Raw genomic sequence first — 22985 nt, forward strand, 5'->3', positions numbered from 1 at the left:
ATAAGAGTTCACAAAAAATTCTAAGATTTGTTTAATTACTGACAAGAGTTCATCAACAAAACAAAATCAAATTTTTGAATTTAAGAGACAGCTCATCCCAGCACCAAATTTTATTGCATCAAACTATCAGATGAAGTTCGAAACTAATGTCTGTTTCCACAGCAGACTTTTAAAAATATTTGCATTTAAACTTCTGATTTTTTATTTATTTATTTATTAATCTGATTTATTCCTTGTGACATATCTGATTTGCATTGATTCAGGATAGGATTCCCCTACATGGAATCACTAGTTGCAAAAATATAAAATTAATCAAAGTGTAAGAATTATATACCTAGTTATATTTGATATTTTAAATCATCATTCATGTCTGTAGAATTTCATAAAATATGGGTTTATACAGTCCAGGGAGAATAAATTAGTAGTCATATGGACTGGAGTCATTGTAGATGACGGCAATTTTGTCTATAGTGTTTCATTATTGAACTTTTATCATGACTCCTGACAGATATGTGAGGAAAGGAGATAAAGTATATTAAATATTTTTATTAATCCTCAAATCAGAAATAAAATTTGCAATGCCATAAGAAATTTAATGATGTAATATAGTTTATGGGTGACCATATATTTTATTGAAGTCACTACATAAAACAAGTCATGGATTTGCTCTCAGTTTTAGTCTTGAAATGGTAAACATTCCATGAAGAACCCTGTGTCATTTTTCAAATACTTTTATTTGTTTAACGTGTTCTCCAAGGAAAAGTAAAACTCTCAGTCACAGAAAAGAGTTAACTAAAAAGCCTTCTAATAATTTTGCCCCGAAGTTTGGCAGCAGTGTTCTCCAGTCAGGTAGCTTATTGGAGCTCTAGTTCCAGCTGCTGCACTAAATTCCAGAAGGTTTCTCTTGTTGAATCATGAAGTCTTTATATTCTGGCAATGGCAAATTTAATTTTGTACAATTTTATTTATGTTTTCTTTAACTATAGATGAAAACATGAAACTGTGTTTTAACAGTATATTTGATTAATTATTGAAGAGCTATCACTGTTCTTTCTGTTTTGTGTATTTATTTTCTGTTTCCATTTGTAGGAGAGACATTGCCTTTGGCTACATCTAATCAAATTCTTCTGCGATTCAGTGCTAAGAGTGGGGCATCAGCCAGAGGGTTTCACTTTGTTTACCAAGGTAAAGTTGTCTACTTTTTGGTGGAAGACACTGGTGCCAATTTCATGAATTGTATTATTTTTAATTCTGCATAAGTCTTAATATGTTGCTTTAAGTAAGTGTAGTCATAACCTTTTTCCAGAGATCAGGGACTTCTCCTGATGGCAGACTGGCTTCCTAACAGCAGTTGTCTGTGTTTATACTGTCTTGCCCCAGAGACTTGAAAATGTCCAGCCTTTCTCAGTAGTCAGCAATCTGTTGCTCCCTTACTGCTGAGTGAGCTCAAGGGGTTTCAGAGTGTGCTTAATTGTATTAGTCTTACTCAGTATTCCCAGCTGAGTTTTCAAGAGTTTTTGTTCAGGGTGCTAAGGATTCTGTTTTCTTGAAGGGCTCGGAGAGGAAATTGCTGGGGCAGAGACCATCGGGCCACTTCAGTATAGAAGGCTGGGTGGGAGACTTGCTGGTCTGTTTGTGACCCAGCTGAACCTGAGGAGACAATATGTGCATGTGTGCACACTGCAGTTGAAATGCAAGAATGACAGGGCGTGGCCAAGCCTGTTAGCATTCTGCTGGGCAGCTGAGCACACTTAGCTGATCCATGAGTCTGGGATGCAGTCTGGTGACACCTGTAGCACTGCTTGCAGATTCATTGCCTGTACGGGCAACAAATGCAGTCCCAAGGGGACTGACTTCTGGGCAGTTCACTGGACGTATTGCATACATACCCAGTAAGCTTAATGAGACAGTCATTGCACACCTTTACTGAAGTGAAGTGTGAAAAGTAGTTTGGGATAGTTTCAAATAATATCATTGAGATTCCTAGATTCTTTTTTTTTTTTTTTAAAGATTGGAGCATGGTCTTAGGTTGACAAAACAAATAAATGGAAAGAACTGTCTTACCTCAAGAATATTTCCACAGTTCTAAGAAGCTTTTTAGGACTTATTTTTAAGCCTTCTGACTCCTGTGTTTATAGAAAGATATCACCATGACTGCACATTCTTCTTTGGATATATTTCCAAATACTGTTACCTACTCTTATTACACATCAAAAGCATCTTACACACACATGCATTAAAACTTATCATCCAAAATTAACTGTAAAACAGGGAGGCTGCAGACTTCTGGAATTAGAAAAGAGCTTTCAGCATTCGAATTTTTATCCATTTGCATATGAATGACATATTTCTGTATTACATTGTTATTGTTAACACTCCAAAGTGTTAGTTTTGGCTGATTTTGAAGAATTCATAGTGATAAAACCCCATGATTTTATTAGCCGTATATATACACACAGATCGCTACTGAACAGGAAGTCTGCAGGTGAGCACAAGGCTATGCCACATTTCAGACATTTATGTTTTTTAGCAATTGTAAGAAATGGATTTTAACAAATGGGAGCACAAGATGAGTTAGGCAAAATCACTTTATTTGTCTCAGAAAAACCATGAAGCAATAAAATACCATGGGATTTTAATATATTTTAAAATATATTTTAAGAGTTTTACCAAATACAGTTATATATGTTTACATATATTGGCTAATGAGTTAGAGGTATTTAATAAGCTCTTTCTGAGGTTTTTTTTTTTCTTATAAAGCATGTGATCATTCTTCCAATGACCACCTGCTTACTAGCCTTTTAAATGCTTCAGAAATTACATCCACTCTCCCACTGAACACAGTAATCTGGTCTGCAAAGTCAATAATTTTATTTATTGCCCTCTCTTCTAGGTTGACCTTCTTCCCTATTCACTTTTCCACTGGCTGATTTCAATTTTGTTTCACAGCAGTATGAAACATTTACTGAAGAAGGGAGGATAATTCCTATAGAAAATGGAATGCCTCTCTGATACAGCTTGAGAAGTCTAGGTTGACAAGACTATAGGCAAAAGCTAAAACGAAAGGCTCAAGGGAGAAAAAGTTATTGCTTGCATTATTTCACATTCTGTTTTGGGCAATCGACAGATAGGGGCTTTAGCTTCTGATTCAGATTTAATGGCTTTTGTGATGCCACTTTCTCAAAACGTGGCATTTTTTTATCTGGATGTGCCATCTATGACTTCATATCTTCTCTCAGATGATCATATTTCCTTGTAGTTAATGTAATAGATAAAGTTTGTCTGTAATATGAGACTGAATGAATATTGAGTCTTCCAAAATATTAGGGCCAGGTATGTTGCTATATGTTAAGAACAATCATGTGTTAGAAGACTAGGATTTTTTTTTCAGGCTTTCTTATGCTTGCCTTCCTGCTATGACATCACCTAAGCAACAGGTGCCTATATTTTTGTATAACCCAGGCTGCAGCAGTACAGAGTTCCTTCCTTAAAAAGTAAAGTAATTACCTTTCTACCATCCAAAAAATATAGGGGGTTTTAATATTTGTCTTTTTGTACTTGTTATACAATACAAAAAATGCATGAACTAATTTATCAGGTCAATTGAGATTTTAAAGATGATTATTAAGAAAGTTAGTATATTAGGATGAAGAAGACAAAGGGAAATAAAAGAAGATTGTGACTTTAACAATCAAGTTGTTCTAATTTGTGACAAGAATAAAATGCCCACATTGACTGCAAAATGTAATTGGAGAGCAGAACTAAGACTGTTAATATTACTTTTTTATATGTGCTACCACGACACATTATGTCCTGCTTTAAAGCAAACATCCTGGAGAGATGATTTAGCCTGTCATCTCTGAGCCTGCTAGTGTTTAAGTAGGATTTGAAAAATGCCCTTAATAACATTTTAACTTGGTCAGTCCTGAATTGGAAAGGCATTTGGACTACATGATTGTTGTAGGTCTCTTCCAACGGAAATAATCTTGGAGGCATTTCAGCTGAGCTGTCAGTTGTGTCACCTTTTAGAGAAACAGACTGATTTTCCTAATTTTTTATAGCTGTTGGAAACTGTAGTACATTTTTCCGTGAACTATTTAAATCCCAATTTCAGCAGTGTGCAACTACTTCACTTTGTAGTTATCTATAGCTTGCATTTCATCTATTCTTAAGGCAGTTCTTTTTAGGATGAAGGGGGAGAGGAGAATAAATAAAAAAGTACCTCATGTCCCGTCTCACAACAACCATTAATAGATTATTAGTAGAACTTCTGAAAAACTGAGCAAAATGTCAATTTTAAATGTCATTGAGTGTTTCTTGCTGACAATAGAATAATTTGATACAACTGCAGTGGTGGATGTTTGTGGCTGTCAGGGTTGATCTCAGTAAAATGTCAGCTTTTAGTCTGAAAAAATATTTCCGGTATGTGAACTAATTTAAGAGTGCTAGTAAACTGTCCCTACATTTACTATCATGTCAGAGATAGCTTGCTCACAGGAAAATAACTTTCATAAGGCAACATCATAATGAAACTAGATGAACTGACATTCTTTGTTGAGAGGTGGTAAAAGATCTAGCTACACACACACAAAAAAAAAAAAAAAAAAAAAAAAAAAAAAAGGGTTACTAGTGCATTTATTTAATGCTATTGCCAAAAGTTATGGGACGCTCTTAAATCTGACTAAAAACAATATCTGTTAAAAAGTGTCCTTTTCCTGAACAGTTGTAGGGATTCTCCAGATGTGGTTGCCAGGCAAGGGTTAGAGAAATGGGAAGGATTTTCTTTTTCCTATAGTTTCCTCCCTTTTTAAAAAATGAGTGAAAAAATACATAGGAAAATATAGTATTCACATAGGAGGGTGACCAAAGAGTTTTTTCCACACAAGGAATGGAAAATGCTGCAGAAGTGGTGCTGAAATTTTCAGTCAGGTCATGTAGCCTCTAAGAAAAGACAGGATAGCTTTGGACATGTGCAAAGCTTAAAGTTTAACTAGCAGGTGGCTGAGGTGGTGACCTGTGTAGGAGGAGGCAGTGAGCTACCATGTGCTATTCAAAAACAGCATCCTGTGAAGCTGGTATAAGCAATCTCTCACATGTCAAAATTCCCACTAGTCAGAGGAACATGTGGTGCCTGTTCTCAGAATATTTGGGAGTGACATCTGCTTTGGGGCAGAGAGAGATGCTTCTGGGTACATGCTGCTAGAGATGCTGCTGGGGGGATTGTTGGAGGCACTCTGGAAAGAGGCCCTCCCTGCCAAAGGGCTTGTAAGGGACTGCGGCCAGTGGGTGACACCTGCTGGAGTGAGAACACCTCAGAGGGGTTGGCAGCCTGTGAAAGTACTATTCTGCAGTAGGGGACTGGGGCAACTGTAGTCCATGGATGACCCACACTGAATGAGAAACATTCAGAAATAGGGTGATGTGAAAACCTGAAGAAGCAAAAAGGAGGAGAAAGATGATTAAAATGTCAAGTACATTGGTGGGGGAGGTAGGGGAAAGCAAAAGAGAGCACATACAACCAACTTCCTCTGTTTCCTCTCACCTCATTGGTACAACGAAGATGTGCACAAGGAAGTTGAGAAAAAGAAGGGGATGAAAGGTGTTTGAAGTTGAGCCTGATGAGAATGAAGTGAAACTGGTTAATTAACTTGGTAGTGTGTGTGTCCTCTTTCTTTTGAATTCCTGAATCACTCATCAGAAGTTTGTGTAAAATTTGTAATAAATTAAGCATAATTAAGTATTAATTTCCTGAATCAAAACTGGTTTTCCACAGCAACGTACTGAGCCCTTTGCTGTCACATAACTGTGAATGATTTATCTCATGGCCAAAATGCCCATTTGAACAAGTATCCCTGACCATGGGATGGATTAATGGTTAATTACATGGCAGAAGCTGTAGTTCCAGGCATTTGACAGTCATGTGATTGGATGCATGAGCAGCCATCACCACGTAGGCAGTTGTAAAGCCATCACTTATTCCAGTGTAGTCATGATACAATATTGTGGAATAAAAAAGTTTGTGTAAAATAGTGCTGGTGCAGAAGATGTGTGGGTAGAGAATCCAATAAAAGGATTGGATAATCCCAATGAACGGGCAAAAAAGAGCAAGTTGGGTCAGCTGAATTGACCTGGTAGTCTGCATCTGGCCTGTAGGCTATGATCAGGAAGAACCATGAGTGTGTGAAATCCTTGAACTATGGTTTCATCATTTTCCTTTCACAAGTGCAGAATGGTTTCCTGCCATGGTTAGAACTGCATGCATGAAAAGGTTTCAGAGAGCATCTGTGTGATACTGAAGTGCTGTTGAGAACTTAAGCACAAATTCCTATTTATTTAAACAAAGGCAGGTATATTAAGTTTGCTGAAAGATAAGTTGTGTGTTTAAACTGTGTAAAGTGTTTAACCATTTTAAAAAACTTAATAAAATGTATTTGCTTTTGTTTTGCCGTATTGTGCATTTACCCAGGAGTATGCTAGTTTACTTCTGACCATTCTAAAATTCCTGAGTACATTTTGCAACTTACTGTAGCTTTCAAGGTTAAAATCTTCCTCAACCAACCAATGAACTGATTTAGAAGAAAAATACCCGTTACTGTATCTGTCTGACAAATCAATTCATTGCATATTAATAAAAAAGAGAATGTATTTTTCTATTGTATTGCTAGTATTGATTATTTATAAATCTTCTCAGAAAAAGCTTTTCTCTACATTCAGTAATACTTGGGCAAACTTAACTGTTATATCTGGTAGCAATGCTTAAACTTGTAGAACATAATGTAATCATAAATGACAACTTTCAATGTTCTATTAAAATGTGTTGCATGTTTAATGCTACATTTAAGATAGAATTGATTTCAGTTAGTGTTCCATATCCAACTTGTTAAGAAATGTTAATTTTTAGGGCATTTACAAGTACTAAAAACTTAATTATGTTTCTGAATAGAGCAAATTACAGTATAAGAAATGAGTGTAAAATTATCAATATTGATGTATAGGCTCTATCCACCGTGTCTTTTAGGTAGTGACCAGGGTAGCTGAACAGGCTACAGGTGGGGGTGTGTACAATTGTGTCCATGAACAGACAGAAATATCACTGTTCACTCTTACAGGTCAGCAAAGGAATTTAAACATAATGCTGTAAAATAAAACTAAATATAGCTGTGATTCTGCTTATGTTAGTAAGCCAGAAGAGCCATGCTTGAAAATTTGCCAGGAATAAAGTGTAACACGCACCTTCTTTTTTTTTTTTTTTCTCCCTGGTGCCACTTTGTTGTGTCATTTATTCTAAGGACTAAATGGCAGGCAATTTTCGTGGTGTTATGTATTCATATCTAGGTGCAGTGACACTAAAACTAATTCTTGAACAAACCAAGCTGATGAAACAAAGTTTTTGGACATGCCACTCACACAGAACAATTGCATAGATTTAATGAGATTATTTTTAACGTACCTTTATTTTAGTATACTGTAAAACATAGATGATGTTACACACAAATTATACCTCTGTCATTTTCTATATAAATATTGTTATTTTGTTTTTAAATTGGCATTTACTAGCTAACTGCAAAATGAAATGTAGCAAGAATAAATTCGATATACGAACAACATCCACAATATCAAGTCAGAGGAAAAAAAAAACCTGTTATCAAGAAGAGTTTATAAATAATGAAGCCAAAGGGAAAACTATCCCATGGGCTTCAAATTAATGTTATTATTTTGCTCTTATATAGTGCTTGCAGTCTTTCAACTGCTCTTGTGTCACATCAGGTTTATGGATTCCCAGACATTATTGGCAAAAATAATTGCTGTCAAAAGAAAATACTGAAATAACCTGGAAGGTATATTGTTATCCCTTCATATTCTCCAATATGATAAATCAAATATTTGTAAGATATTATGTTGTTTGATAACTGATTAGCTACACCATAATTTTTTCTGGGCTTCTAATGAGAAAGTTCTAGTGAGAAACCAAAGGCCCCATATTTATTAAGTGAAGTAAGTGGTAGATGTAGGATCCTGTCATTAAACAGGGCCTCAGAAACACCCACTGATTTTCTTACCTGCCTAAACCTGTGCATCCAAAGTCAAAAAATCTTCCAGCTGCCATGGCACTTACATGACTGTACACAGGTATAGCCCAAAACCACGTTCCAGATAATAGCCATGAAAGCATTAGTCCATTCTTGGAGAATACAGGAGCAGAGCAAGTAATATGAATTAAGCTCTGTCCAACAAGAAACAATCAGCATTTTTATTGGTCTGTTTTTCTATTATGACTGTCATTTGTATTCATGACTTTATATTTTTCTCTCCTTCTACAGCTGTTCCACGCACAAGTGATACACAGTGTAGCTCTGTCCCAGAGCCTAGATATGGAAGGAGAATTGGCTCTGAGTTTTCAGCAGGCTCTGTTGTTCGATTTGAGTGCAGTCCTGGCTATCTGCTACAAGGCTCAAAAGCTATCCGATGTCAGTCTGTACCAAATGCCCTAGCTCAGTGGAACGACACAGTACCAAGCTGTGTAGGTAAGCAATTACACTTATGTTGTCTGTTCTGTCATGTCTCTGCATTAGGATTCAGGAACTGTTTCAGAAAATAATATTTAACCCATATATTCACTCTCCTTTGATTAATATCAGTCATGCCCAATTTAAAAGAGCAGTTTTCCATATCAAGAAATAATTGAGTACCAGCTGGCTCATAGGCAGTATAATGTTTCATAAAATGACTTAGATTATATGAACAAGTGTGATGCATATTTTCTTGAACATTCATTATTTTCATGACTTATCTACAGCATGAAATACAGGACAGAATACAATTATCCAGAAGTGTCTTTACCTGTTTTATTACACAATACTTTTTGTGTATTTCTATCACACATAGGATAATGATTTCTTTTTTCAAGCAAAAGCATAGTGTACATTGAACAATGATAGCACTGTTAAGTATAAATAATTTTCTTTAGTCTGTCAATAGACCTGCACTAAAATAATGCTTAGCATTCCAAAGTTTTTTGATAAACATTGAAATGTTTTACCTTCTCCCTATTTGGATTTATATCCAAAAATCACTGCTATTCCTAGGAATTTACTCTAGAATTAATTAGTGTTCTAAATATAAATGTAGGTATCCTATTTTCTGTGTATTCTGGATTTTTTTTTCTGTTTTCTTGAACCTTAAAAAAGCAAGTGCGTATATGGTAAAAAATATTTAATGTACTACGCTGCTTTGGGAGCTAGTTTCAATATTGGAACTATCTTAGGCTGTGGGGAAATTCACATGATTTCTGTCAATCATGATTACGTTTAATGTTATGTCCCAGAGTTTGTTGTTAGTCTAAGGTTAGACATGAATAGGCTCTGCTGCTGGGCTGTTCTAGGCTGCACACATGCAAAACGAGGTTAATTTCTGAATTGTTTATTCAGGCAGATTGTGTCTTATGCTTGATATCATTAATATATTTTTATAAGATGCATTCTAAGTTCAGATGATTGCTTCATGTCAATGTGCTAATGCTACAAAAGCAAATTATTATAATTATCTTGATCTTAGTAAAATTATTACTACTACTGTATTGTCTAAAGTGGATTAAGTTTTGTAATAATTTGTGAAATACTTTCTTTCAGTGCCATGCAGTGGGAATTTTACTGAGCGCAGAGGTACTATTCTTTCACCAGGTTACCCTGAACCTTATGGTAACAGCTTGAATTGTGTGTGGAAAATCATAGTGACTGAGGGATCAGGTATTCAGGCAAGTCTGTATTCTGTCAAGCATGGAATATTAAGTGTTTTGTTTGTTTATTTCTCTAAAACTGTCATAAATTAGTAGTCCTAAATTTGTGGGGTGGGGTGATTGAAATATTAGTGCTTTGGATTTCTCAGTATTCTTTGGTTAGCTTTATTTTATGTTATTTTATTTTCACATGGGGGTATGAATGAGAAGTAATTAACAAGCAGTTTTCTGTTTTAATTGTGTAGAATATTGAAAACAGGTCCTGATCCTTCAATCTGATATGCAAATACCAACTCTTTCTATCTGCTAGGGTATTACTGAGGCCCTGAGAACTCTGAAGCTATCTTGATTTTCTGCTCATTTTCACTTTGAATAATTATTTAAAATGTTGCAACACACATGCAAAATCCTTCTTACTTACCTATGTCATATTTTCTAAGAGTAAATACAATGCAAAAAGTGAATATTGGGTTTTTTTTTTTATTTACACACTGATGTGTCTTTTGTTTGGATCTCTATTTTTTTTTTCTTTGCTATATGTTCTCTTTTTATTTTGTTGGTTTTAGAACATTTAAAAATGTAAATGGCTTGTTGGCCTAAAAAAATTCTGTGGTCCTTTTTTATAGATCCAGGTCATCAGCTTTGCCACTGAGCATAATTGGGACTCCCTTGAAATATACGATGGTGGAGATATGACAGCACCACGTCTTGGGAGCTTTTCAGGTTAGGACATGATATGATTTTAAAATAGTTTTATATATAGTTATATGTGTGAGAGAACATGTCTTTATTTACTCACACATAGACAAGGAGTATGTATTCCATCATTTCTGATACCATTATGAAATGTTCTTGTTTTTCGGAGGAGACTTTCATGTGGTGTAAACACGTCACTATTCAAAGAGGTTTTATAACACTAAAATGTTTAGCTTTGATTAGTGGAATTTAGTTGATACTACTTTCAAAAAAATCCTTTCTTTTATGAAGGAGATACAGTGATATAATTTGGTACTGACATTCAAGGAGCTTCCTTTGATAGTTTTGACTTAACTTATCCTTATTAGCCTGCCTTTCTCATGAAAAAGAGGAAGCATGCAATCTTCATCTAAACTCACCAGACCTCACAGAACAAACTGAATTAATACAACTAGGAAATAACAAAACCAGATAATTAGTTGTTTAAAATGTACATCAAGCACATACACTTTTTTCTCTTTTTATATAGGACATTTTTTTAATAGAAAGACTGTGTTCTGTAGACCAAACCAAGAGAAAGGGATTAAGTCATGAATAATAATTCAGACTCAGGATTACTGCTCTGATTCTGGTATAGCTAATGCAGGTGGATTTTTGCCTCTCTGGTGATTTCATAAATTTTTAAAATATGGATATATATTGCATTAGTAAGGAAATGAAAAACCAATAGAAAAACTTACTGATGAACACAATGCCACAAGGTGTGACATATCCCTTTGATCAGTTAAGGGCAGCTGTCCTGACTGTGTCACTTCCCAGATTCTTGGCTACCCCCAGCCTACTCACTGGCAGACTGGTGTGAGAAGGCCATGACAATGTGTAAGTGCTGCTCAGCAACATCTCAAACATCCCTGTGTTATAAGTATGGTTTTGGTCACAAAACCAAAACACAGCACCATGCCAACTGCAGTGATTAATTCCATCCCAGTCAGATCCTGTCAAAAAGATGATAGTATTTTACATTAAATGCTAGTAACAAGGCTGCATGTTAAATTGACAATAAGAAAAATGAAATTATGAAAATTAATCTACTTTTGGAAGTGAATTGTTTGGCAAGTATATCAGACCCATTGGATAAAGAACAGATTAAATTATGCACTTAAAAATATTTTTAACAACACTCAAAACTCATAACACTTCCTTATTCTACAAAATAAGTGTATTATCTTGCTTTAGCTTAAAAGCCTTCTTAATTTCCAGGAAAACTGAGAAAGACAGCTTTTTGTATTAACAATATTTCATTGGAGATAAAGTAGCATGGATTTATTGTGGATTTGGCTCTTGTATAATGAATGTCAGACCTAAAATGAAAAATAATTTTTCTGCATGGGAAAGAATATTTAAAGAGGGCATGAAATCTTTTGTTCTCAAAACTGAACCAATGATGTGACATTGAAACTGAATTCCAGGCATGATTTTATGAGTGGTAAAATTTCTCTCTTACTAATTCTTTTATGAAACCATTGTCTTCTGATTCACTCTCTGTGTATTTCTCTGTCTTCTAAATACACATTCAAGAGCTAAAGGTGTACAATTACTAAGAACTGACTAAATTGTGCTAATTATGTCCGAGTTGATTTAAAAAGGTGAATTCACTTAGTCTTTTTGGCCAGTCTGTAATCACTTCCAAGATTCCTGGATGACTGAGATTACCTGTTTGAGCTCGTTGTGTGCTCAGTGCAACCTTCTTCTCTATATAGCATTGGCTTTATGATGTGTAGAGCAGATCCTTCTTTTGAACAGATGCAGATATATGTGTGTGTATAGACATATACAGAGAGAATGCAAATACAGTAGCTGTTGAGGTTGACATCTGGACAATCTACTGTTATGATGACAGCTAAACATAGAAAGAAATTAGGTTAGAATGTGATCCATGCTCTATGTGTTTATCCAAGAAACACTTAAAATGAACACTGATCTCTGTTCTTGGCCTGGAAATTTTTTAGATAGCTACATGGACTTTCACACATTCAGTGCAGTGTTTACCTTTGGTATGAGATACATTATTCTTTGTTGCCATTGCTGATACTTGAAAGGGACACAATCTTCTGCAACAATGCCATAATGGAACATTTAAGTAGAAAACCCATTGGTCCTCATTCCCTTTTGAGCCCTTAGGCAAAACTTGCATGCATTTACTGCCTCCTAGGAGAGCTGCCTATTTTCCAGACTACAGATTCTTAATGATAAGGTTAAGAAGTCTGTAATACTCCCAGTATCCTGCCATGGTTTCTATCTACATGACTGATAGATATTACACAACTCTCATATGGAGATATCTACACTGAAGCTATCATCAGTGATATCTGCGCCTGCCCTTTAAATACCATTTCTCTCTATTGACAGTAAAGGAAGTCCAAAACAATTAGGACACCACATCTGGTTACCACATGAAACAAATCTTCTATGCTTCATATACCCAGTCCCAGAAAATGCAGAGGTTAGAAAGTGCACAATAGAATTCCAGTTAGATCATAGAATCATAAAATCATAGAACAATCCCCACTGGAAAGGACCTCACAAGATCATGTAGTTCAAGCTTTTGTAAGAAAGGGAACTTAGGTGATATTGTCCAGTACTCTGTCCAGTTGAATCTTCAAAACCTCCAGTGATGGGGACCCTACCATGTCACTTGGGTGGTTGCTGCAAGGCATGGTTTTTCCCACTGTAAAAATGTTCTTTCAAATGTTAAGATGAAACATTCCCCTATGCATCTTGTACCTCTTGCCCCTTGTTTTCTTGTGGCTCCCAGTGAAGTGAGGAGCCCTTTAGGTAATGGAATACTGATGAGGTCTCCTCTGAGCCTTCTCTTCTATAGGAAGAAGAGGCCTAACTTCTTCAGTCTTCTCTCACAGGGAAAGTTCTCCAGCCTTTGATCATCTTCATGGTCCTCCTTTGGACCTCTCCAGTCTGTCCTTGTCTTTCTTGCATTGTGAAGACCAGAATGGGACACAATACTCCACACACAGCCTGAGAAGTGCTGAGAAGAGCAGCATGATTCCTTCTTTATCTCTGCAAGTAATGCCTCTCTGGATGCAGCTCAGGAACCTATTTGTCTTCTTTGCTGCAGCAGGGCACTGCTGACTCATACTCAGCTTGTCCACTGCAATAGTCACAGGTTCTTCCAGCAAAGCTGCTCCCCAACTGTAGCGGTGTGAAATTATTAGTTTGTAATTTTATGTAGAATGGTTTGTTCCAGACTACCCCGTGTTTTAACCCCTTTGGTTTTTCCCTAGTTGTGGGTCCTGTCCATCTCCCTGCAACCCAACCCAGACGCTGGTGAGAGGCTGGGGTGACTGGCAGAGCCTATGACTTCTCCGCCCCGTGTCATGTATCAGATGTCCTGTGTATTGTCTTTCTGTCTTGGTCACTCCCTCCTTACCTGGGATTAGTTATGGTTCCTGCTTTGCCCCTCCCCAAACCCCTCATACAAAAGCTGAAACAGAACCTCAGGAGCACTCTCTCTCTCTGGATGTGGTCCTGTGGGAGCAATAAAGCTAGCTTCAACCCACGTGAGAGTCACTCTTTCTTCTTCCACGCCCTCTCTATGCTTCAGCCTGAGGGTCAGACCCACCAAACTGAAAGGATACAAAATTACATGTGAACTGGTGAGTGAGCAGGCTGGTAAACGACTCCAGACACCACAACACCCAACCACACAAATCCTAGCCTGTAGCAGGCTCTTTCACTAATTCTCAGAGACATGTAGGGCTTTGCACTTATGTCTGTTAAAGTTGTCAATGTTCTTGCTAGTCTAGTCTTTCAGTCTCTACAGGTCTCTGTGACATGTTAGCCCCTCCACTCCGTTCAGTGTCACCAGCAAACTTGGTGAGGGTGCTTTCAATCCCACCACCCAAATTATTTCTGAAGATATTGTAACAGTGTGGGGACCAGTATCAGTCCCTGGAGGTTCCATTTTTGACATATAGCCAGCCTGAATGATGCCATTAATTGTGACAATTATGAGAATTAAAAACTAGCCTCATTTATTTCCCCAGTGCAATAGGATCTAACTTCTTGTCTTATTGAACTCCCTTTAAGGAAGTAAAAACTAGTGTTAAATGTTACCAGGTCCTACAAAGGAACAGAATTGCCAGGTGACTTTTGTTCATTAAAGACTGTAATAGTCATGAGTTAACATCCTCATTGTTACAGGATACCTTAAACATCCTTAAATATATTTCAAATTCTATATGTGTACTCTTGAAGAATAGAGTTGGTGCCGGTAACTGTGTGAGCAGCTGCAGTTCAAGCTGCTTTGGAGCTCTGAGTGGTGCAGCCTGAGGCAAGAAGCCTTGAGCTGTCAACACCTTGCACAGCAAAGAGCCCAGGGTCCTGTGGTTCAGCCTGGTGAGAGGACACCCAAAGACATGGCAGAGCTGAGGACTAGGGAGGAAGAGACTTTTGGGAGTTGTGAGACTGTGAGGGTGCAAAAGCCCAGATGTTTCTTGGTTGGGATTCTCCTTGGAGGCATCAGCTTGAGCTGTTCCAGTGTAAGTGCACTGTGAATAAATGGCTTTATGGGATGAGACGTCCGAGAGTCTGCTGTGGGAGACCCAGGGGGGAGGCTGTGAGGGAACCTGGTCTGACTGGCTGAGTGGGGTGTGCAGAGAGTCAAACAGGGACCCATCAGATCACTGGAGCTGCCTGCTGTGAAGGGGCTTTGGTCCCTGCTGAAAAAATCTCTGGTGGTGGGAGTTTGACCACCCTGTCTGGGTGGGAAGACAAACAGGTTTCCTTAACAGACACTATGAAAAGTCTTTCTTCCAGGAAGATGCTTCACTGTTTTCTGTGCTCCAGAGTAATATTGTGTGATGTGAGTGCTCTGTACTGTCTGAATTTTGATACTTTGAGTTTCCGTGTCAGACAGTAAACACTTTCCTTAAAGGCCAGCTTGTCATCTTTCAGCTCCTCCATTTATATCAAGATTTTGCTTAATTAATTTTTAGATTTAAAAGTATTTACCAATTCCTAGTTTAAATTGTAGACTTAGGAAGATAATTCTTTTCAGCATTTCTTTTTAGGCCCAAGTTTCAGGCTCATACCTAGGATGCTCACAGTTACTATAGAAACAGAAAATGCCTCACAGGAAATGAGAATTTTTTTAATGTATCCACTATTGAAGTTCATTAGCTAGTTGATACTGTCTTTGAGGGTAATGATAAAAAATTATGTGTTTTTAACCTCAGTAGGTCTTCCAGCTTTAGACAGTAGAATATGAGCTCCATGGTATCATGTGGTAATAAAATCAGTGTTTGTCAGACTTAGCAATTCCAGTGGCAAAAAATGTATAGTGATAAGCTTGTTGTGTAGCACACACAGTTTTATTATAGATATTTGAATTAGGAAAAGCTAATACGTTGTTTTGTTTTGTTTTTTAATGTGTTGTCTCTGCTTCTTCATTTTCTGTCATATCCTCTGAATTAGCAGAAGTGGTTGAAATATTATTGTGGGAAGAAAATGTGGAGTACATACAGAAAAAAATCTGGAAGGCTTTGTTCTGTACTGCAGGATTTATAGAAATGTGGGGAATCAGACAAATGGAAGCTGAGCTTGTTTTCATAATCAAATCCTTTATTTATGTGACTTTTTTTTCTCTTTACATCTCATTTTTTTCTGTCCCAGTCAAACAGGTTTCCTCTAAACATGATGGGATCTTGTTTGATTGTACTTAAATAGCATTTTTTGTTATGGCTTGTAATCAAACTTTTCCTGCAACTTCAGGAGAAAACAAGGCAGACAACAGCAGAATAATTGAGATTCCCATGTATGTAATGAGAAGAAAATAAGCCTGTCTGATTCAGTCCTGGTTATGTCTTTTCAATACAAAACTCTGATCAGCATGCTGTAGTTTATTCCAGAACTTTTATTTTTCCAGGTACAACTGTGCCAGCATTATTGAACAGCACCTCCAATCAACTTTACCTTCATTTTCACTCTGACATTAGTGTGGCAGCAGCTGGTTTTCACCTGGAATACAAAAGTAAGGCTCCTTGTTTTTTGAAACTTACTCGGGCAAAACATGCACATAGAAAGGGAAAGAGATGTTTTACATTATTCTTTTTCCTTGCTTGTTTGCTTTTTTTTTTTCTTTCCTGACTACCAAGCCTTTTATAAGTTGTATCTATTGAGCTGAAATTTTAAACGAAGTGACATTTGGAATTGATGGAAAGCAGCTTTCACAAATTAGCAGCACATAATAAATCAACCTGGCAATTCATAACAGCATTTTTAAAATGTGAGGTTTAGTGTTTAATATGTAGGTTTTCCAAACCTATTTCAGCTTAGTTCAGAAATTTAGGTAACAACAACAACAAAAAAAAGAGTTAATTTCCCTGCTTGGAAATAGATAAAGCCAGAGAAGACACCATATTTTTTTCCCTATTAATATGTGCACATATTTATGTCTTGTAGTTCTTTCGTTTCCTTCAAATTATTTTCTCTCAACAAATTGCTGTAATTGTAAAAAAACAACATTTTAATTGCAGAGCTACAAGAAAACACAATAGTTTTCTTGGTAAATCACTGGTGGCATAAACAGAATAGTCTAAGAATTTTCATGGCAAATTCTGCCTTTTGTCAATTTAAATATATTTTGAGAGAAATTTCATTCTAAAATACAGAGTTATAAACATAGTTTATTACCTAACATAATCATAATTTATTCAAACATATTTGTATTATACATCTCTCCAAAACTTTAAATACTATAGAATAATAGTAAATTCAGTAAATGTTCTTGCATAGCTCATGTGATTTTAACTGGAAATAGGTATCGTTAAGAATAGTCTACTATTTAAAAAGTAATATGATGCATTGACAGTGTGATGAGTGCTTAGATGAAGGTGACAAAGTAAATCCTTAGAATTTTTGAAGCATCCTCTCTTTCAAAGGCCATTCAAGAATTTTCTTGAAAATGGAGTTAGGTTTTATATTTCATTGAGCCCAATAAAAATATCTAAAAATGGTAATGTTGTTTTTAATATTTTGAAGAAGTACACATAAGTAGAAAAACATGAATGATTTTTAATAAGTTATGTTTAAAATTGAGATAAAAAATTAAACTTAAAGCTGCAAAGAATTTTGAAAGACTAGATTTTCAGCTCATAATAAATCTTTTCATCTGACTGTAGTCACAAGACAGTCCTATATTTTCATTTAATTCCCTGCATAGTTCAAGCATTTTTATATTTGTATGCAAGTATGTTATAGGGGTAATTTTAATACAATCATTCTAGTGGTGATGTAGAATGAAAATACAAATATTACCTCCGCAGGATTTTTTTAGAATCTATATTTTGAGAAAACTTTTTGTGTGTGTGTGTTGGATTTTTTTGGGTGAGGTGTCGTGGGGTTTTTTTTATTATTATTTTTTGTTATTTTCAGTTTGGCTCTCTTTAATCTACAATGAAAGTATAATTCCATATGAAGCACAAAAAAGTAAGCATTAATTCTAGAAATTCATAGAATGAACATTTAAATTTTTTATATTTTACTGTATCAGTTTTATTATCCCTGCAACCCCTGAAAAACACTCTGTTCTGTTAGGAAATAAAATCACTTAGATTTATACTTTTTCTTATCTCATAATTGCCAGTTTCCCAATTGTACTCTGTAAAAACATCTATTGGACTTCAGCAGTGCTAATATATCAAGGCCTGTGTTTCTTAGACCTGCACCTCAGTACAGGTCAAGGTAGCAATTTTGAGCATTCAGAGCTCAGCTATTCTGTTGGTAGTCTGACAGGAAAGAAAATGTTTGTTTCTTGTGTGGCTGCATGGTCTCTGCAGGGCTAGTAGGAGTACAGTATATCTCTCTGTGTGACTGAATACAGAAACTGAGCGAGTTCTCACAGCTGGAATTTAGGGGTTTACATTAAGCAATCACCTTTTCAGATTAAAAAAAAAAAAAAAAAAAAAAGCAGACAAGGAAATACTTCTATGTGCAGATATAGCTAGTATTTGATTGTGAATTCTGAAGTCTCTGATCATTTTGTCACCTAATGTTTTAAACAGCATCTGAAAAAAAAATACCTTTGATTCAGAAGTCAATATAAAATTTGGAATAAAATGTAATTTTGTTGAAGGGTTGTGTTAATAAAGACACATAAAAATATCAGCTATCTGGGAAAAAGAAAAGCCATTCAACATTAAATGCTATGTTAGAACATCAGGTACTCAAAAAAAAAAAAAAAAAAAAAAAAAAAAAAAAAAAAAAAAAAAAAGGAGAACTAGATCAATAGTCATAGATTCATTTGAAATGCTGAGTTATAAGGGACCCATCAGGATAATTGAATGTAATTCCTGGCCCTGGGCACCTGCATTGTTTGTTTGTCCCTTGACTCTTTCTAGATAAAATGTTTTGCAGATGTAAGTTTCAGGTATAATATAAATGGGTTCAGTTCAATTCTTTCAGCTTCTTGCAGAAATTTGAATGTTTGAAGAGTCACAGTGGGGGTCCTCAATATATACTTTTAAGGCTGCTTTATATAGTAAGATGAACTAAGTAGATTTAACAGGATTTGTATCAGCATTCTAATTACCAAGGAAAATGGTCCATCGTTCTGGGTCAACTTGTGTCCAAACATTTTGTAAAAAGTTGTAGAGCACTAAGATCAAATGTATAAGAACACATCACTGTTGTGAGCCCAAAGACTTACAATTAATGTGTCAATCAAAGCAGAAGGCAGGACTTGGATCCTGTTTGGATTTATGTGATCATGATACTTAATGGTTTTCAGTTCTTGTTTAAAAAAATTTAAAAAATTAGCAAGTCATCAGCGAACTAAAATTGGTGGGTACCATTTTCATTTCATTTCCAAGTGGGTAATTTTCTTCCTACAATTTTTTTTAATAAAAATTTGGTGTCTTTTCTATGACCCTGACTAAAATTTAATAATGGTGTTAATGGAAGCATTTAATTTGTGGTTATACTTATTTTATTATTTGAGTAATGCTTCTATAAATTAAAATGCCCTTATTTATATTTCCTGCTCTTTTGTGGAATGGTAATGGATTTGTTTATGAAGGAATTTTTTTGAGTAATCAGTTGCTGTCAGTTAAAACTAACAATAAAAATGCACAGTTCTTATTTTTCATCAGATTTCTAGGAGACCCACAAAGATAATGGCATATTCTTATTTTAAAAAACAAAACCTCCAAATATGAAAATTCATAGCTACCTAAGTCCCTATGGTAAACAGCCTTAGAGTTCTTTTCTCCTGCTACATGTATATCATTATCAGCTAGCATTAACTGAAATTATAAATTCTCATCAGAGGACATTGGAACCTTGGATGAGGTTTTAGACACAGGTAGTTAGGAAAAGCAAAAGCTATCTGCTTTTGAAATTGTGAAAACTGTTGTAACTTTCATAAGGCAAAATTTTCCAAAACCTCTTTTCATCTTTCACCTTGTATTGGATAATTTTTTATTTTTCTTCCTTGTAATTGGCAACCAGACTCATCATTTGGTCCTAAAACATTTAAAGTGTTTCAAGAAATTATATAAGTAAATGAGCTTTGTTTTAAATTTTTGGGGATGAATTGGATCGGACTCTAAGCAACCTGGTCTCGTGAAAGGTGTTCCTGCCCATGGCAAGGGGATTGTAACTAGATGATCTTTAAGATCCCTTCCAACCTGAAACATTCTATGATTCTATGAAAATATTACCTGAGTACAAAGTGTAGAGAAATTTGCTGTGTAGTCATTGTTCCTTGCGTAACAAGAATGAAAAAATTGTTAGAACAAAGACCACTAAAACATTTCCTAAGCAAACAGCCAGTGAGTGTTAGTCCTGAAGTAGTTGTTTTTTTAAATATCCAGTGAAAACTTTAATTTATATATTGTGATGCCCATTACTGCACACAGTACTCAAGGTGAGGCCATACCAGGGCAGAGTAGAGCAGGACAATCTACTCCTAAAAATGACATTAAACTATTAAAAAGTTTCTGAAGGAAGACCATGAGGATGGTGAAGGGTCTTGAGGGGAAACCGTATGAGGAACGGCTGAGGTCACTTAGTCTGTTCAGCCTAGAGAAGTAGAGACTGAGCGGAGACCTCAGTGCAGTCATAACTTCATTGTGAGAGGAATAGAAGGGAAAGACCCTGATCTCTTCTCTGTGGTGACCAGACACAGAATCCAAGGGAATGGCCTGAAGCTGTGTCAGGGAACGTATAGGTTGGATATTAGAGAAAGGTTCTTCAGCCAGATGGTGGTCAGGCACTGACTCACCAGGGGAGCGGTCACAGCACCAAGCCTGAAAGAGTTCAAGAAGTGTTTGGAGAATTCTCTCAGACACATGATGTGTCTCTTCAGGTGTCCTGTGCAGGGCTAAGTGTTGGATTTGATGATCATTTTGGGTCCCTTCCAAATCAGCATATTCTATGAGTCTGTGATATTATTAATTCTCTAGGGGGAAGACAGTTAGGAATTAGAGTGAAGACAATTATTTTTCCAGTGATAGATATTAACAGAAAAATATCCATTCACAGTAAGAAGCTGTTGAGCACAACGAGTCCAAATTTGTAATTCAAATTCTACATCAGCAGATTACAGCAGGAATAGAAGACACAAAGTGAACCTAAGTAGTGTTTCATCTAGCCTCACCTTTTATATATATTACAAATTAGAGTAGTAGGTGAAACTACTCTAAACTAACCATAACAGTATTCTGCAAAACCCTGATGTCCTTATATAAAAAGTCTTCATTACAGCATTAGAAAGTGAGAATTATTTGTTCCCTTATTCCCAGAAGAAATTTTAATGAGCAGCGTGCAACAGAGGAGAGTGTCCTTAATTCCCTACTAAATTATTTACACACAATAAAAATTATGCCTCTAAAAATTGCACATCATATTTTAGAATAAATGGATAAGTATTTCTACTTAAAAGACATTTAGCCAGTGTAAATATTATAAGCATGCCTGGGTTTGGATCACTATGTTAGGGGAAACTTTACTTCAGTGAGATATATTTAGTTTGCTATTACTTGATCATTTATCTTATATTCCACACTGTATATTGTTTTGAAGTAACATTATAGAAATTCATAAATACTTTATACAAGCTTCAGCCACTGATGAAATCTTATTGAAATTGTAAATAATTCAAGATAATTTAAATATTTGAATAAGAATAGTTTTATTTCTTGAAACATTTTCTTCCTTTTAACAATGTTTTTTTCTTGTCAATTTGCAAGTTTTTTCTATGTATGTCTTTATTTTCATGAGAAGGATCTGGATAGTCTGCTCCTGCATACTTTAGCCTATATCTAATCTAGGCAGTGCATAGGTTTCCTTGGTAGCCTTCAAATCACACAAGACTTAAGGCAAATAATATGATTTTGTCATTTACTTTAGGATGTCTTTGTGTTAGACATCAGTAATGTAAAAGTTTTTTTGCCCAAGTTAAGTGGTCTACTGAATTTGTATGCTATGGATGACTTAGATTTTTTTCCCTTGTTTCTTTTTTATTTGTTTGCTTTGCTCCTTCATATGTTTGGGTTTTGGTTTTGGTTTGTGTTTTTTTTTTTTTTCAAGTAAGATACACAAACTCAATTTTAAAGAAATACTTGCTCAGTGCTTTAGAAAAATTTCATTCTGGTCACAAAGTAATTGTAAGTTTTGTTGAGGGCTACTATGTGATGTTTCCTGTCATTTCAGACAGACTGTAGGTTTTTAAAATGGTTGCAGCCACCTATGGTTAACAAAGCAGTAAAATATGCAACAGGTTAAAAAGAAGAGAATTAATCATTTAACTAATCCTCCATATGCGTGTGCTAGAATAAGTACCAAACATAATGATTTTCACAACCACCATCAAGTCCAATCAAAGAGTGCTTTGTTGCATTCCTAATATGTACAACAGTAGGAAGAATAAATATCTCTGTTATTTGATTGAATTACTTTTAATCTAATGAATGAAGGAATCAGCTATCCAAATGATGTGTTTTAGAAATGTGGGTATTTAATTCCACTGCATTTGTGGCCACTGATCTTTAAAGCTCGGTCTTAAAATCTCATTTATTAATTCAGTAGTAGTTTAAATGTTTTCCTTAATATTCAAACAAATCAAAGAATAAAATATCTGGAAATAATGAGTGTTTGCTCAGCATGCTGCTTGAACTGCTTGATTAAAGTCTAGTTTCTTTTAGTAAAAACTGAATTTTTGCTCAATATCGATATATAGGTTTAGGCCACAAATGTCTCTCTGTCTGTCTGTCTGTCTGTCTGTCTGTCTGTCTCTCTCTCCAAATTTAGGGATTATTAATTCAAATTTTCAGAAAAATCTTGCTTTATGCAGTCAATATTTTAATAGTATTTAATAGTATCTAGCTCTATTATCTTGAATTAGGATATATGACATAGGTCAGCATCACTCATTTTGTAAACTTTTAGTTTACTGCTATACCAAGACGATGAAATATGTATGAGAGCATAAGCTCACTTTTAACCAACATCTCCTTTTCTGAAGCCACTCCATCATGTC

At 35.5% G+C, this 22985-nt stretch overlaps 1 protein-coding gene across 1 annotated transcript in view; it reads left to right on the forward strand.

Annotated features, from left to right (window-relative positions):
- The window catches only part of CSMD1 (CUB and Sushi multiple domains 1), a 1082532-nt gene that overhangs the window by 923678 nt on the left and 135869 nt on the right, over positions 1-22985 (forward strand). The window contains exons 33-37 of the mRNA XM_066179810.1: positions 1090-1185; positions 8322-8525; positions 9630-9754; positions 10363-10459; positions 16374-16478. Of these exons, the coding sequence (XP_066035907.1) occupies positions 1090-1185; positions 8322-8525; positions 9630-9754; positions 10363-10459; positions 16374-16478 (627 nt within the window). The remainder of the gene's footprint in view (positions 1-1089; positions 1186-8321; positions 8526-9629; positions 9755-10362; positions 10460-16373; positions 16479-22985) is intronic.

The sequence above is a fragment of the Chamaea fasciata genome, unplaced genomic scaffold (assembly GCF_029207755.1).
Source record: "Chamaea fasciata isolate MVZ Bird 193981 ecotype frontalis unplaced genomic scaffold, bChaFas1.0.hap1 SCAF_3, whole genome shotgun sequence".
Taxonomy (NCBI): domain Eukaryota; kingdom Metazoa; phylum Chordata; class Aves; order Passeriformes; family Sylviidae; genus Chamaea; species Chamaea fasciata.